Source organism: Aspergillus lentulus (genome assembly GCF_001445615.1).
Source record: "Aspergillus lentulus DNA, contig: Alt04, strain: IFM 54703, whole genome shotgun sequence".
In the NCBI taxonomy this organism is placed as follows: Eukaryota; Fungi; Ascomycota; class Eurotiomycetes; order Eurotiales; family Aspergillaceae; genus Aspergillus; species Aspergillus lentulus.
The window spans coordinates 4,002,441-4,017,474 of record NW_028322122.1 but is presented as its reverse complement, the minus strand read 5'-3'; the positions used below and the strand labels follow the sequence as shown (position 1 = coordinate 4,017,474).

General features: G+C 50.9%; 4 protein-coding genes across 4 annotated transcripts; 2 read left to right on the top strand and 2 right to left on the bottom strand.

Moving 5' to 3' along the window:
• Window positions 1-578: 578 nt before the first annotated feature.
• ALT_2585 (Zn(II)2Cys6 transcription factor domain-containing protein) lies at window positions 579-1,814 on the top strand (the record flags this gene model as incomplete). Its single annotated transcript, XM_033561228.2, has 2 exons — window positions 579-644; window positions 702-1,814. 2 exons carry the CDS (start codon window positions 579-581, stop codon window positions 1,812-1,814), a joined length of 1,179 nt encoding a protein of 392 aa, XP_033417119.2.
• A 109-nt stretch (window positions 1,815-1,923) lies between these two features.
• Window positions 1,924-3,276, bottom strand: ALT_2584 (uncharacterized protein; the record flags this gene model as incomplete). The annotated part of the gene is made up of 1 exon (XM_033561229.2): window positions 1,924-3,276. One exon carries the CDS (start codon window positions 3,274-3,276, stop codon window positions 1,924-1,926), a length of 1,353 nt encoding a protein of 450 aa, XP_033417120.2.
• Window positions 3,277-3,584: 308 nt separating this feature from the next.
• Window positions 3,585-8,300, bottom strand: ALT_2583 (fungal specific transcription factor domain-containing protein; the record flags this gene model as incomplete). Its single annotated transcript, XM_033561231.2, has 12 exons — window positions 3,585-4,119; window positions 4,174-4,515; window positions 4,570-4,881; window positions 5,043-5,677; window positions 5,731-6,135; window positions 6,814-7,138; window positions 7,192-7,218; window positions 7,283-7,351; window positions 7,401-7,518; window positions 7,578-7,724; window positions 7,779-8,010; window positions 8,073-8,300. 12 exons carry the CDS (start codon window positions 8,298-8,300, stop codon window positions 3,585-3,587), a joined length of 3,375 nt encoding a protein of 1,124 aa, XP_033417122.2.
• A 2,527-nt stretch (window positions 8,301-10,827) lies between these two features.
• On the top strand, window positions 10,828-14,908 carry ALT_2582 (uncharacterized protein; the record flags this gene model as incomplete). Its single annotated transcript, XM_033561233.2, has 10 exons — window positions 10,828-11,012; window positions 11,070-11,232; window positions 11,282-11,547; window positions 11,601-11,874; window positions 11,933-12,167; window positions 12,884-13,017; window positions 13,066-13,275; window positions 13,328-13,800; window positions 13,851-14,078; window positions 14,125-14,908. 10 exons carry the CDS (start codon window positions 10,828-10,830, stop codon window positions 14,906-14,908), a joined length of 2,952 nt encoding a protein of 983 aa, XP_033417124.2.
• Window positions 14,909-15,034: the final 126 nt, after the last annotated feature.

The following is a 15,034-nucleotide window of genomic DNA, read 5'->3' as shown; positions in this document are numbered from 1 at the left end:
CTGTTTCGGCGCAGCGGCTCGATATGACTTGGGATGATGAGTAGAAAGACATGGCGATGGTGGATATGAATCGTTTATAAATCGAACACAGTGGATACAATTGCAGTCGACTCAACTAGGCATCCTCTTTTGTAAGAATAGAATAGAGCCAACCGCCAAACTCTTCTATAGAACTTCTGTTGCTGCAGAGCTGAAGCTATACGCGTATAGAGCCGAAGGGGTGGATCGTTTTGGCGGCTAAAATTGCACATGGTCTGTGCATACGCGGGTTTGCGTTCTTCCGATTCGTCGCGCGTGGCCCACTGCGAGGCAGTGTCTGTCGGTTTCGTATTGGCGTATCCGTCGTTCGACTTTTCGGGCCAGGCACGACACACTTTTCTTCTTGAACTGCAGCGCTACTGCGGAATGCGTCTTGCTGGCCCCTGAGTGCGCTTTTGGGCTTCCGCGTATTTGGGGAGTTTGTCCGCCTTCCTGCGAGCCAGAGCCGAACCGAACAGGACGGTCGTCCCTCGAATGAGATTTCGTCATCTTGTTGGTCTTGATAGGCTTGAAGCACTGTACGTGACTTGTCATTCGCAATGCCACGCAGAGCTCATAAGAAGTCCCGGAATGGTTGTCTGGAGTGCAAGCGCCGCCATATCAAAGTATTCCATCCCGATTCCCCACGTGTCGCGATCCGAGCATGACTAATCCTGCTACAGTGCAATGAAAACCGTCCCATATGTTCCAATTGCACCGTCTCAGAGCGGGTGTGTGAGTACGGGATCAATGTGTTCAAGGTTACACGGCCTGTAGACTCGCCAAATTGCCCTGCGGCTTCTGCGTCTCTCTCACCAGCGACCAACCTGCCGTCGGGCCGCTCCAGTCTCAGCCCGAATCCGGGGACTCCCCAAGATGCACCAGTGAACATGCTTCACATGGAGCTTTTCTACCATTTACATACCGAGACATTTCCGGAGTTGGACCGCAGGAAATATGCCACTCATTTCCTCAGTATTATGCCGCAGCTCTTAAAAGCACCCTATGTGGTGAATGAGCTGCTCGCCTTCAGCGCCTTACACCTCAGCACCAAGCATCCAGAGCGACAGGAGTACTACCGGACTCATGCCGCCCAGCTCCAGACGCATGCGCTGACAAATTTCAAAGAAACAGACTTGGAAGTGAATCAAGAAACGTGCGTGCCAATGTTCCTCTTTTCGGGTATTCTTGGGCTTCACACGCTCTGCGATGTGCTCGTATACAGGGACAACGATTTCGACCAGTTTGTGGACAAGTTCGTGCACTGCTTTCGGCTCCATCGGGGTGTCAGAGCAATCTGTGGGAAATCCTGGGATATGCTACACCAGTCAGTCCTCAAGCCGTTGTTAACGGACGGTGCGTCTCTTTATCAATTCGATGGTCGGCTGGGAGCGGGGTGCGAGAAACTTCTCCACCTTGTTCAAGCGGCAAAGCTCGGAGCTACCTTGACAGACATCTACAAACAAGCCATAGAGCACCTACAGACCTCGACGAATGCGTTGATGGCTGCTGGATCTCTCGCCGGAAGTAGTCATGGCAGCATTGGATGGCCGGTACTTGTTTCCCCGGAATACATTGACCTACTACTGCAGCGGCGGCCAGAGGCGCTTGTGATCCTGGCTCATTATGGCATTTTACTTCATTCGTGCCGGGATTCGTGGATGTTTGGCGATGGGGGCAGATTTCTTATCGAGTCTATTCGTGATTTCCTGGGCCCGGATTGGACTGAGTGGCTGGAATGGCCGATCAAAGCTCTGGATAGTCCTACTGAGCCCTTATTACAGGTATTCGGGTGATGGCAACGACATTGGCTGTTTATTGGAGCGAGACTATGCGTTCCTCACATTCTTGCTCATGCTATCAAATGTTGGTCCTCACAATGGCTATGGTACACTCTCCAGGAGATTACCATAGCCCGAAATCGAGAGGATCACGGAACCTCCGAATCCAGATCACCCTTCCAGTTGTTGGATCCATGACCGCTGAGAAATGCGTCATCTCGTTGGTTGTTGGATATGCCGCCGTCCACTGTATTATTTCTGCCGGCGTTGCAGCGACCTCATGGTTCTCAGATGATTCTGCACTCTGCTTACCCACGGCGGCAGATGTCGAACCGGCTGGGGGATCTGCCACCCGACTCCTAGAGGAGCGTGTGCGACGCAAAGGATCATGACGTGGTTTCACACCGTGGGCCGACCTTCCAGCTTGAGCCACCTTTTTGTCCCAGTGTGCTTGCATACAAGCTCTTCGCTCTTTACTATCTTGGATGAACTCGGTCATTGACATGGGCTCTCCACTGGTCAGCGCTGCGCCAAAAGTTATATCGGTGTCCCTGTCCTTCGAGCCAGGCTCTGGACCGAGGCAATCGTTATTCGTAGCAACGATAAACGACGAACTGGAGTCCATCCTTGCAGTCCGATGATCCTTTTCAATCACAGCGGCTTCAGCTCCGTCACACAAAACCAGGTACGCCGCTGTAGATGGCGTGCGCATCACCTCCTGGCAGATACTGCGCAGCGTCGGCTTCTCACCCCTCCGACGTCTCCTGACCAATACACCCAGCATGCGACCAAACCAAGTCCCCCGTGGGTCCTCCGCCGCAATGATATACTGCCTCAGCATCGACGAAATCGATCTCCTCAAGCCCAGCATAACAAGAAGATGACTCCCATAGAACCGCAAATCGCCCAACCACCCTCCGAAATCATGATTCGGCCGGAAATTCAACGAAACACTCAACCCCTTCCGGACACCGGTCAACACACCCACAAACCCAATGTAGGTGATATTCGTCGCGACCACGGTATCGTAATCCGGCCCGCGGACATACTCAAACTGCACAAGCACGCGCCGCAACGCATCCATCCCCCAGTCTAGCGTTCGGAAATGGAGCATGCGAGACGTCGTATCTTGATCCTGTGCCCGAGCCGCGCCGCTCGTGCACCCCATCAGCACATCGAGAAGCACATTCAGTGAGACGATCAGATACATCTCGATTCCGGTCGCCTGGCTGATACCCCGGATCTCTTCCGTTTCCTCGTCGGAATATACGCGGCGCAAGAACAGGCGCGCGAGGCGTTTCACCCATTCTAGCGAGATATTGGGTGCGATGCTCTCGACCAGCGCGTCGAAGAGAGCGGTGAGAGATCTGAGCTCGTTGCGATACGTCTTTGCAACTTCAACGTATCGCTCTGCTGGGGGGCGGGAGAGATCGATCCTGTAGGTTGGAGGGACATCGCCCGGCTCTATGGTGGGCATTATGTTTGGTGGTCTTTCTGTAGCTGCATTGTATGATGGCTCTTACATACTATATTGTTTTATATTCTTTCCCACTGATATTGGAGCATTTGGTAAAGTCGAGCTCTGCAAGGGATGTTGATGCCTGGGAGTGGCTGAGCACCCCGCAAGGGTCACGTGTCATCTGGCTACGAAACATGCGACATCTATAGGTAGAATGCAGATCACAATAAGTCATCTTGTATAACAGCAAGATTTCATTCAGGATGACTAAAGTTAGCATACAACATTCCATGAGGCACTCCGCTTTATATCACACAATCACGTAATCAGCCATGTTCATCACTCAAAGCCAAACTCTCAACCGAGACCAGCAAATCCTCCACCGACCGCAAGCTATTCTGCGGATCAAAGGCTGGATATCGACTCTGCAACGTGTCCAGCAGAGACTTCTTCCACACATTACGCGCAAAATATCGTAGGATACGTGTAACCTCGGGACAAAGATCCGTCTCCGCGAACCCCGCGGCAACAAGCGCATGCTGGATCGCGCGCAGCAGGTACCTGCACACGGGGAAGGAAAAGGAAATGTACCAGAGGCCGCTGATGCAAGTCTCCAGTGACTGGCGCCAGCGGGGATCGCCGTCCTTGGCGAAGGGCAAGGCGTTGAAGGCGCCGTAGGTGAGGGCGTGGTTGAGGAAGTTGGAGGCGGACTTCCAGCCGAAGGTTTGCTTGAAGAGGAAGATGATTTCGCGCGTGGCGAGCTTGGCTTTGTTGGCGATGCTGAGGACGGAGGGGTTGGGTTCGCCTCCTGCGGTGAGGATGGGCTTGCACAGGGCGACTACGCTGAGGTGGAATTGGAGGCTATAGTTGTAAGCTGCAATACAAGGATTGTGGCAAGGGGTTAATGTGACTTACTGCATGATGAAGATGTGTGGCGGTGCGTCTTTTGAAGGATGAAGCGCGGGACTTAGTGCGACAAACCAGTTGGCGAGTCTTTCGTGGATTAACATAAAGGCCTCGACAGTAGGAGCGACATGATGGGAATCCAAAATGAATTCGGTCACGTCATTGATAGCCACGCTCAACCCAAACCTGGCTCTGACCGTTGAGAAGAGACGCGATGGGTAGAGGGGGCCGCTGAAAGGATAGGGGTGCCAGCATTGACTATGGTCGAGAAAATCGGCGTCTGAATATGGAATTTCATAAAAGGGCGGGTGCTCCAGACGGGGAGCATCATCAACTACACTTGCCGCAAGTCTGTTACAAGGTCAGATATGGTGTAGACAAACTTCAACAGGGGGCTGTTATTACGCTTGCCACTCAAAAAGGCCCCAGGCCGTAACTGCATGTGCTCTATTCCAGGCGGGTTCAACCAACCCTGCGCTGCGGACCCCAGACAACGGCTCATACAATTTGAGCTCATTTGCCATGTGGATCGCTGCCGCCAAGCAGGACCAGCCGATCTTGTCCTTACCCAGGCAGTTGTAGGTCAGGTTCATGACAACTAGTGCCTGGATTGAGGTCAAGGTAGGCTGGGGATGTGATACCCAGAGCTGCCGGGCTTCCGACAGGAAGCGGATACACATATCCATCTCCTTAAAACGATCCCACGGTCTTCGGAGACTATAGGAGTATAGCTGCGGATTCCGTCAGGAAAGCAGAGGTTGAGGGACAGAAAGGCTCATCTTACACAGGCGTGAGCTAATACAGCATTTACAAGGAGTGGTGAACAGAACCTCGACTGACCAGCTATCATATCAGCTAAGAACAAATGTTGATCAAACCACGTATAGCAGGGATGATCCCAGGTGAAGTATAGAGAGAGTAGATGCGACACCAGTCGGTCACTGTCTGTGATGGTCGTCCATGGCTTTGCAGGAGCGAAAAGGATGGGCTCTTCGCACAGGGCCTGCAGCCTCGGTGAGCTTATCAGCTTGTACTCTGTTGCTAAGTTCGACAAGCCGACGTGGGCATCAGCGAGTCGGCCAAGGGAGACTTGGCGCAAATATTGCGCTGCTAGTGTCGGATCCGAGCTACTGCGGATGGCATTGGCCACCTTGAAGAGGTCTGCGGGTGCACAGTTGCAGACTCTCTCATATATAGCCCAGATGCTGTTCCAGTCTTCTGTCGACCGATCGGAAGAGCTATCTTTGAGCACAGAGACTGAAACAGTCCCGGTCTTCTTGACGATATCTGTCGAGGCAGTGCCTTGAGCATCACACGCGCGAGTCTCGCTAGATTCGTAGCTAATCACGGCCATCTCGCAGGCCTCCGCACGCGCCGTTGACACATCTGGCGGATGGCGACTTAACGACTGAGTCTCATCCTCCAGCGGTTGCACCTTTTTCTTCAAAGTCGAGTTCTTAATCTCTATTTCACCGCCTCGTCGTTTAGTACCGACTAAGCGGCGGTGACTGCTCTCCGAGTCAAGCAGACATTCTATGCCCAGCGACACACATGCCGCGCACGGACTTTTTCCGCTACACTGATGGCGGAAAGAAAGTCAACACCGCTAGCGAATGGGTACGTCTCGTTGAAACCTACTTTACGTTTCTTGGCACGACACTCTGCGCAAGCAGTCACAGCGATGTGACGGCGACGTTCGAAAGTTGATATCCCCACAGCTCGCGGTGTGCCAACGGAAGCAGGGGCAAGCACCGGCAACCTTGCTGCGTCCCCCATAGCGCCGATGCTGCACTGAACGCGGCGTGATATGGGCACTTGAGTATTCAATGTGGAGACCTCAAATGAGGACAAAGCGACTCCGCGCGTATTGTCTCCATCTGACCCAGTGTGCCTGCTGCGAAGATCTTGATCCACGGCCAAGTGGCGTAGGGTCCTCGCAGGAACTTTCGGTGTGAAGCAATTTGGATCGAACTGGAGATGGAGAGATCAAAGTTGTAGCCAAGCGAGCCGAAGGCACGTGCTTTTAAGCGTACGCTACCATTGGATCGCTTAGTAACGCCAAGGTACTGTCATTCGCGTGGATTTTAAAAAGCGATAATCCTCTGGTGTGATTCGCGAGACACCTCGGAGACTCGGATTTACTTTCCGATGGAGACAGGGTTCACCAACCTGGACTGAAGGTCTGGAGAGTCCAAGAACGAGTCTAAGGATGAGCAGAAGGTGCAGAGTTACTTGATGTTGGGACAATGGACACTGGAAGGAAGCGGCGAAGACGACGAGAGGTAGGGTCACGTGGCTCATCGTCTTGGCTAAGCCTGTAATATAAAGGTGAACGACCATATGACTGGAGGCATTATTGTGACTGTGATACCTCCTTGCGACTTGCATCGGCATCACTATGAGCCTGGAAGAGCTCTCAGCGGAAGGTTACGATCAGTGACAGCGCCCAAAGTGGAAGGCGAGGCTCGTCAGCAATATGACTCATGAAAGAAGACTAGCATATTATTTTGAGATATAATTTGGAAACAAAGTCATGCTCATGCCTTGGAGATCAGTCATACGTCGTGGTTATACTCGATCGTCCACTGACCGTTTGGGTCCTATACCCGGCCCAACCGCATCGCTTCCCCCCTCACTATGCACAATTACTTCTGTTGTGCGCAGTATTCTCGAGGACGACAGACGCTGAAGACGCGGATGGGACGCCAAGTTCTCCTCACTTCCTCCCTCAGACGCTGACAAGGATGTTCGAACAGCATCGATATGCACATTGTACTTCTGCGCTTCATGCTCTAACCGGCTGCGTCTTATGGAGCCCAATGCATGGCTCGATGACTGTCCGTAGTAAGCGTTGTTTGTTCGCTTTCGTGAGCGGGAGTTGCTGGCCAAACTCCAAGTGCTTCCGATGACAGATTTGACGAGTGGTTTGATCGTGGGGAAACAGGCGGCTACGATGCCAACGTTGAGCTCAACGCTGTAGAACAAGTCAGTTCCATGCTGCGTGTCGAAGAAAAGAGGTAAACGTACCAGTTCCATATGAGGAATTTAGGGTCCCTGGGTCATGGGACTCGAGTTAGCTCTGCAAGAGACTGGAACGGAAACCGAGTAGTCAACCTACCGCCATGCATCTTGCTCCTCAAACACTCGACTTTGGTAAACTGTTTTGGCGATAGCTGCGGCGCATGCACTGACGTTCTATGAGTTTTCAATTGTAACTTTGGGCCAAAACAACTTACAAGTATCCAAGACTGAGAATTCCCATTAGGGAGGCCCTAGTGCGCTTGTTGACCTGGATATTATAGAACATGAAAACCGGCAGCGTTGCGAAAACAAAGTCAGTGGCGATATTGATAGCTGTTGAAGGCACTGTCAGTAAGTAACCCCATTCTTTTAGAACAGAAAGAGGAACTTACCACTGTTGAATTCGCCAATAGCTAGGTAGGTTTTGCTTGAATAACAGGTTGCTGTAGCCTTTTGGGTATAATCCCACGCTGCACTGACAGGTATACATTGGAATATCAGTGTTAGAATGCAGGCAATCGTGAAAAGTATAAGAAACACTTCGGACAGTCAGCAGTCAGTCAAGTATCTTTAGCATGCCATTTCGAACCTACCCAGCGCCCCGATGATGAACCTTTTGATCAACTTATTCTGTGACGCGAATCGCAGCAGAAAGAAAGCAAGCGATATCTTGACCGAGCTTATCCCCAACACAATGACAATTGCATGGAAAAATGTCCACTTGGACAATGGCCCCAAGTCCTCCAAGCCAATATCGCGGTTGTAATGGCCCAGTCCACGGTGTGTCTCTCCAATGAAACATGCAAGGACACCAAAAGCGCATGCCTGTCAGCAATGGATACGATTAGTACTGCCCGTCAAAAGACTGTCTGGAGACCACCACCTACCTGGGCTATAAGGATGATGCCATCCTCAATGTCATATCTTCGCAGAATGAACAGTCGCACGTAGTAGCGCAGCACAACCAACAAGGCCGATAGACCCGTCAAAAAGCCCACAATGGCGAGAATTCGAGGCGCATTGGTAGGGCCTCTTGTGTGGAGGGGGAATTCGAATGTAGGCGTCGATTGCCGGGGAACCAAGGCCTCGAACGTCTGGTGAATTGGACTCGTCATCTCGAGTCCGTCCGATCACGATCGGTCTCCTTTCAGTTCTTGGGTCTTGTCGATCTTCGTCGGGAGCCGTTCATGGCAACGGGGACGTGATCCACCTATATGCCGCGTCGGGAAGGCAATCGCGCGGAGATCAGTGCAACCGTGCAAGACAGTACGATGCGTTTTGGGGCTCAAGAGTCTGGGGTACTTCTGCCCTCTTATGGATGAAATGAGATTTCGGTCGGTCTAGTCGAGATGCAGGAACAATCGACAGAAACATGGCTTGCCACCGGGATTAAAGCCTCGGAAGCTGCAAAGCGCACAGGAGATATCCGTTTAAAGTTTTGTGCTCCTGTAAGACCAACACAGTGACCCAGCGTTTGAAAATACAAGAGATTCTACTGGTAGCTTTCCAGTTGAATTACATATTCCGCCCCGTATTTACAAAGAGACACGGTTTGATGTCGAACAGGGGCAAGGATACGCTTCACTAAGTGGGATTCAGATAGTCGGCCTACTCTCTCGAGAAGGGCGGTGCTTCCAGTCTCGCTAAGATAGCAGCGGAGTTCAATCCTTCATCTTCTCTTTCCCTGGAAATTCTACCAAGGAGGAAACAAAAAGAGCAGGGGTTGTCCGAATTCCCGGCTCAGGTGAATACTCTGCTTCTTGGCATGTTGGCATTAATCAGACTAGTGTTATGGCTAATATACTGCGTACATGAGATCCAGACTAGACAGGGGACCAACTGCCAGCCGTGGTCTAGCTTCCTTCGAACAGGCAAGAAAATTCTTGCTTGTGGTTCAATTGCGACCCCCAGAGGGAGGACATCTGGATGAGAGACAAGTGGTATCCTCTGGAGCCCTTAATATGTTTCTGAATCCTCTCATTTCGACATAGGAATCGTTCCACAACTCAAGTCACTGTATCGAGGAATGCCAATTGTCACCATAAGAGTGCACTGACAAATGTACAGTATGTTTTGACCACTTCCATTACCGAGAAAAGTCGCTCTCTCAGGTAGAATCAAAGGCAGATCAGCCCGCACGGGACAGAGTGATGAAGAGAGTAATCTCCTCCGCTGCAACTAGCTGAGACGAGCACATAATAATAATAATAACAACGGCATTGTGTCCGTACTCCGTCGCCTGGACCCGACTAGTTGCAGTAGCCCGGTTTGAGATAGAAGCATAGGCTGAATTCATACAAACTCAGCGAGGGCGATTTTATCCAGGCTATACTAGATAATACCAATGGTAAGCCTGGGACCCGGGAGCCCTCGCTTTTCCCTAACTCCGCTGGAGTAATCGATGACCGGTTCGGGAAAATGCCGTAAAATCTTAACAAGTAGCGTCTCCATAGTCCATCCTCCAATACGAGATCGGAGGGAAGCGATGTCGGTTTCATTTCATATACTGTCCGTGGTTATTATAGGCCAGGTTCCACAAACCCTGTCGACAAGATGTCGACTAAGTACTCGATCTGGACATAGTACGGGGTACTCTCCACCAGCAGCGGGCGATTCACCTAAGAGGAGAATAGCGACGGTCGGAGATTGGTAAGTTATAAATGGCGCCGAGAAACCCCCACTTAGTGCCAATATAGCGTTCTGTCAGTCAGGGTCCGTTGATCCATAGGCGAGGGCTAAATATGCCCTAGGCAAATGGGCACTATGGAAATGTGCCACGCAATGCCGCTAGAGTAGTGCCGGACGCTAGTGTGCCGTCCCTCGCCTTCACCGGAGAAAGTAGAAAGTATTTACCTAGTTTACCTGGTTATCTACCTTGTGCGGCGCAGTGAGTTTAGCTCAAGTTGTATCTCAGCACCAATGAGTTGTCCTGTGCATATGGTGCCACTGTGAGATAGTGTCCTAACTATGAACTCTCATTGGCCGGGTCTATGCTCAAGAACGAGTCAGTGCAAGCGCATAGTACGATTGCCTGAGACATTTTAGTAAAAGTCCGGAAGTGGAAGATGAACCCCCGTAAATTGTGGATTCCCCTGTCTCATTACAATCTGTCGCTGAACGTGGCAACCTGGCCGTAACCCTAATGGAACAGGGGAGTCCGTTCTTCAACCTCAGAAGTCGCAAATTATGTGCCTCGACTGCTGTCACTGCATGTGATCTTCCGGCATTGTATGGTCGGAAAATGGTTGGATATTAGATGCAATAATATAGACAGGTAATAATCAAGGCAGACTATCAAGCCTTCTATGCATATCTAGCTCCGCAGGACATAGCAGTTCAGTTTTCCAAGTTCACTGAATTACCATAAGCTAAACATGTGTGCTTGCCAATAGTTCTAGAGCTCTGTCTAGTCTTGGGCCCGTTCAATTTAATATTATACTAATTTTGCCCTTAGCTTGCATCTAAGCGGACAGTTATTCATATGCTTCGGTGCCGAATAATCCACGTTATCCAGGCATTGTTTTCTCCTAGCGATATGTTTAAATAGCCGGAAATCAAGCGAAGCTTTTCTTTTTCTCACTCCTTCCTGATCATCCTCTCAACTTTTTCAAAGTGTCCTTGTCGATCAGAGGAGCTTTCGGTATGCGGTTCACAATTCTCTCAACAATTGCTGCTTTGGCTGCAGTTGCGCCCACTGCAGCTTTTAGCATTGACCAGTGGGATGTCCTCGCTGGAAAAGCTCTTATCAATCAGGTTCTCTATCACTTCTCCAATCCGGATGCCAGCAAGTCATGCACCCCTCTTACCGCAACAGTTCGCCGAGAATGGTGAATCAGCCCCGTGTCGCAGTAGTTGGAGAGGACCCACTAACACTACATTCGCAGGGGCTCTCTCTCGAAACAGGAGCGCAAAGAGTACACTGACGCAGTGCTGTGTCTCGCTTCTAAACCTTCGAAACTGGATCCGGCATTTGCTCCTGGCGCGCGCTCTCGCTTCGACGACTTTGTTGCTGTCCACATCAACCAGACATGGTTTATCCACGGCACTGTATGTTTCCAATGTCTAGAGAAAATGCTTGAGCTAATGTCGACGTCAGGGCAACTTTCTGACATGGCATCGTTACTTCACCTGGGCCTACGAACAAGCCCTCCGCAACGAATGCGGTTACACTGGCTACCAGCCATACTGGGCCTGGAACAAGTACGCGGATGACCCGCGCAATTCTCCCATGTTCGATGGCTCTGACTACAGTATGTCCGGAGACGGATCATACATCCCGCACAATGGTTCCGAGGCTGCTCCCGGTATCGTTCTGACTCCTGGAAACGGAGGTGGCTGTGTCTTCTCCGGCCCGTTCAAGAAGTAAGGCATGCATATATCCAGTGACACAAGTGACTAGCTAACAGGGGTTGCAGCTTCACCGTCAACCTCGGCCCCGTCTTCCCCAGTCTCAAGGTTCCAGGAATCGTCGCACAGAACGGCACCGGAATGAACTACAACCCCCGCTGTCTCCGTCGTGACATCTCCAAGGACGCAGCGAGCTGGACAACAACCAAGCATGTGGTTGATCTGATCGATGGGCAGGACAACATCTTTGACTTTCAGAATAGGATGCAGGGTGATTACCCGAATGGCTACCTGGGTATCCACAGCGGTGGCCACTATACCGTTGGCGGTGATCCTGGTGGTGTACGTATTCTTCCTTCCGTTAAGGTTTAACACAACAAGCTAATGGCGTATGCAACAGGATTTCTTCGTTTCCCCCGGTGACCCTGCTTTCTACCTCCACCATGCCGCCATCGACCGTGTCTTCTGGACGTGGCAGAATCAGGACCCCAAGGCGCGGACTTACGTCGTGGCCGGACAGACCGTCCTTCCTACTCTGGTGCCAGACGCGCCCAATGCTACTCTCGATGATATCGTCGATATGAGCAGTGCGCTGGCTCCGCCGCGGACTATCCGGCAGCTGTTGGATACGACTGGTGGGCCATTCTGCTATGTCTATCTGTGATATTAGCCTTGGGATGAGAATTAGATGAGAAAACTTATTGTAATAAGCGAGCTATATATTGTTTAAATAATATATCAATATTGTAATGCAGAAAAGAGTGCTTGTACTGGTGTTGCCTGTGGTAGAATACGACTTGAGCATTCTTTGGTCATCTCGCGAAGAAGAAAGCGTGAATATCCTGCAGAGTATAACGTTGGTGTTCCTTTACTGCATTGACAGAATCCTTTAAGCTGTGGTTATTTAGCATGGTGTATCTTCTTTGACGTAGAAGACGTGACACTCCGCTGCGGCGATATATATGTTGAGGGTGTATATTGCACAATAGAGTTGAGTCCTGAGATAGCCACATGTTAAACAGATGAAAAACAGCTTCTGTTATAAGTAACATTCTAATAAACGTTAATTCAGTTAGCATAATTTTGAACTCTCTTTAAGATGATCGATTCCCGATATCAGATATCAGGCGATGACGTGTGGATGCCCCACCCTTCAGGCTCCGTTGTGCGACCCGTGGATGGTCAAGGCTCGCTGGGGCCCCAGATCTTATCTGGACGTTGACGGTTACACTCACACATCCCTGCTTACAACATCCTCATCCCAGTATGTCCCAGATAGATATTCCAGGCGATTTCAGAGATGAAATAAGAGACGAAGATAAAAATGATGATAACCCACCTTCAAATTCAGGTCCAGCGGGCCCAGTCCTGAGGCTCGATGCTGGCAGGAATCGCCCCAAACCAGCGCCTAAAGCTACCGCCGACACTTTAACACAAGGACTATCAGATGAAGACCTGTGGATGCTCATCCGGCGATTCAACAAAGTAAGTCACCATTAACAGACTCCTGGACCGCGATGTTGACCCCGAAAGCAAATATACCATGTCAAGGCAGCAGCCAATACCGCCTCGGAGGATCTCGATCTGAACAGGGCGCAGGATGAGCAATTTCCACCGGAGAAGGTTCGGATCACGATCGAGCGTTTTTATACCTCGGTCGTGATTAGAGTGGTGGCTTTCTGCAGCCATGTCGCCCGGCTACGGTCGTGGAAAGAGCCACGGCGGACGGCGATTTTCTGTGCAGTAAGCTTGATGCAGAATTCCCCACGGTGGAATCAAAATCTAATTCTTGCAGGGTTACTTTATTGCCTGGTTATTTGATGCCGTTATTTTTACTCTATCAGGGCTTTTGATTGCTTTGATTTCGTGTCCGCCACTCCGTCGGGCGCTTTTCCCTGGTCCCTCTCCAGTGACTACTGACTTGGAGAATTCGGCAACTGGAGCTCACAGCAAGCAGGGCAGTGTCTCCGGGGCCTCAGAAAGACACAAGGGAGAGGCTGCTGAGCAAGAGGCTCACAATCTTGTCAACAGTGTTGCAACCATTGCCATGAAAAGTGCTACCAGTAAATACGGACAGGCTGTGTCTGAAGATGCTGAAAAGGTCGCCGAGCCGGAGAGTCTGGAAGATGTTGTCGATACGGCAGAAGGACTGGATGAAAGCGTTACCACAGAGACGCAGAAGCCGATGAAGAGGAAGGTAGCCAACGCTACCGACGAGATAATGCGGACGATGAATGACATTACCGATACTTATGAGAAATTCTGCAAGTATGTGTCGTTCATGAATGATATGGGACAGTACTGACAGAAGTGAACAGTCTCCTTTCACCGACACCTCCATTTGTCACATACACCCCTCGTCTACGTTTGGTGGGAATCATGGCCTCCGTATGCCTGTTATCGCTCGTTGTCTCGAGCAATTTCATAATCAAGGCTGCTGCCTTTACACTTGGACTGGGGTTCTTCGGAGAACCCATCATCAATTACAGCATAGGTTACCTCAATCGCAAGATCCCGAACTGGAAGCAACACCTCGACCTGCAAAAGTATGTCCAATCTTCGTAGAAACGACTCCATACTAACGAATCATAGGACACTCCTCAAAGGCATCCCAACCAACGCACAATTGACACTAACCCTGCTACGTATCGGCGAGATCAACTCCTCTCCTCTCGCTCCCCCACCAGACACCGAAGACAAGGACTCCTCATCGCTCATCCGCCGCAAAGCACGCGCCGTCATCGCCTCCAACGCAGCCCCCACTAAACTAGAAGCAATCGATTCGACAGACTCACCTACAGACCCGCAGACCGACCCAGCGCCGAAACAGAGAAAGAAATGGTTCTTCAAAATTCTCCGAATCGTCCGCCGCACAATCGCGACCGCAATCAAAAGCCACGGCGCATTCGACCGCGCCATGCGCATCGCCAACTCGGCACACACGCGAACCCTCCTCGAACTCCTGGCCAAGAAAGATTGGCTTGCGGCGCCTACGGGCCCGCTCAAATTTGAAGCAAAGTTTCAGCGGAAGCGCGGGACGGCGGTGATTGACTCGACTCAGGAACCGCCTGTGATGTACTTTACGACTACGCAGTCTGCGTCGATCGATGATTTGAAGCTGGAGAGTCAGAAGAAGGGATCCGTTTTGTTTCAGATTCCTGTTAGTGATATTACGGAGCTCAAGAAGACGGAAGGGCTGGGATGGAAGGGCAAGTTGATTGTGGAGTTGACGGCAGGGAGCAAAGAGGCTGCGGATGGATTGGTTATTTCCGGCAGCGAAAGTGAGCAGGCGTATCATTTAACAGGGATGAAAGCAAGAGATCAGTTGTTCAATCGGTTGATTGCTATTGATGCGCAGTTTTGGGAGAGTCATTAAACTGACTTGACGTTATTCTCAATAATGAATGTTTTTATCCTGAGTCGATGATGCGCGGTGAGATTAGGCACCCGCAGGCCACCACCAACCAGGCTGCCATGGCCGTTCCCCACATATCCCGAAGCT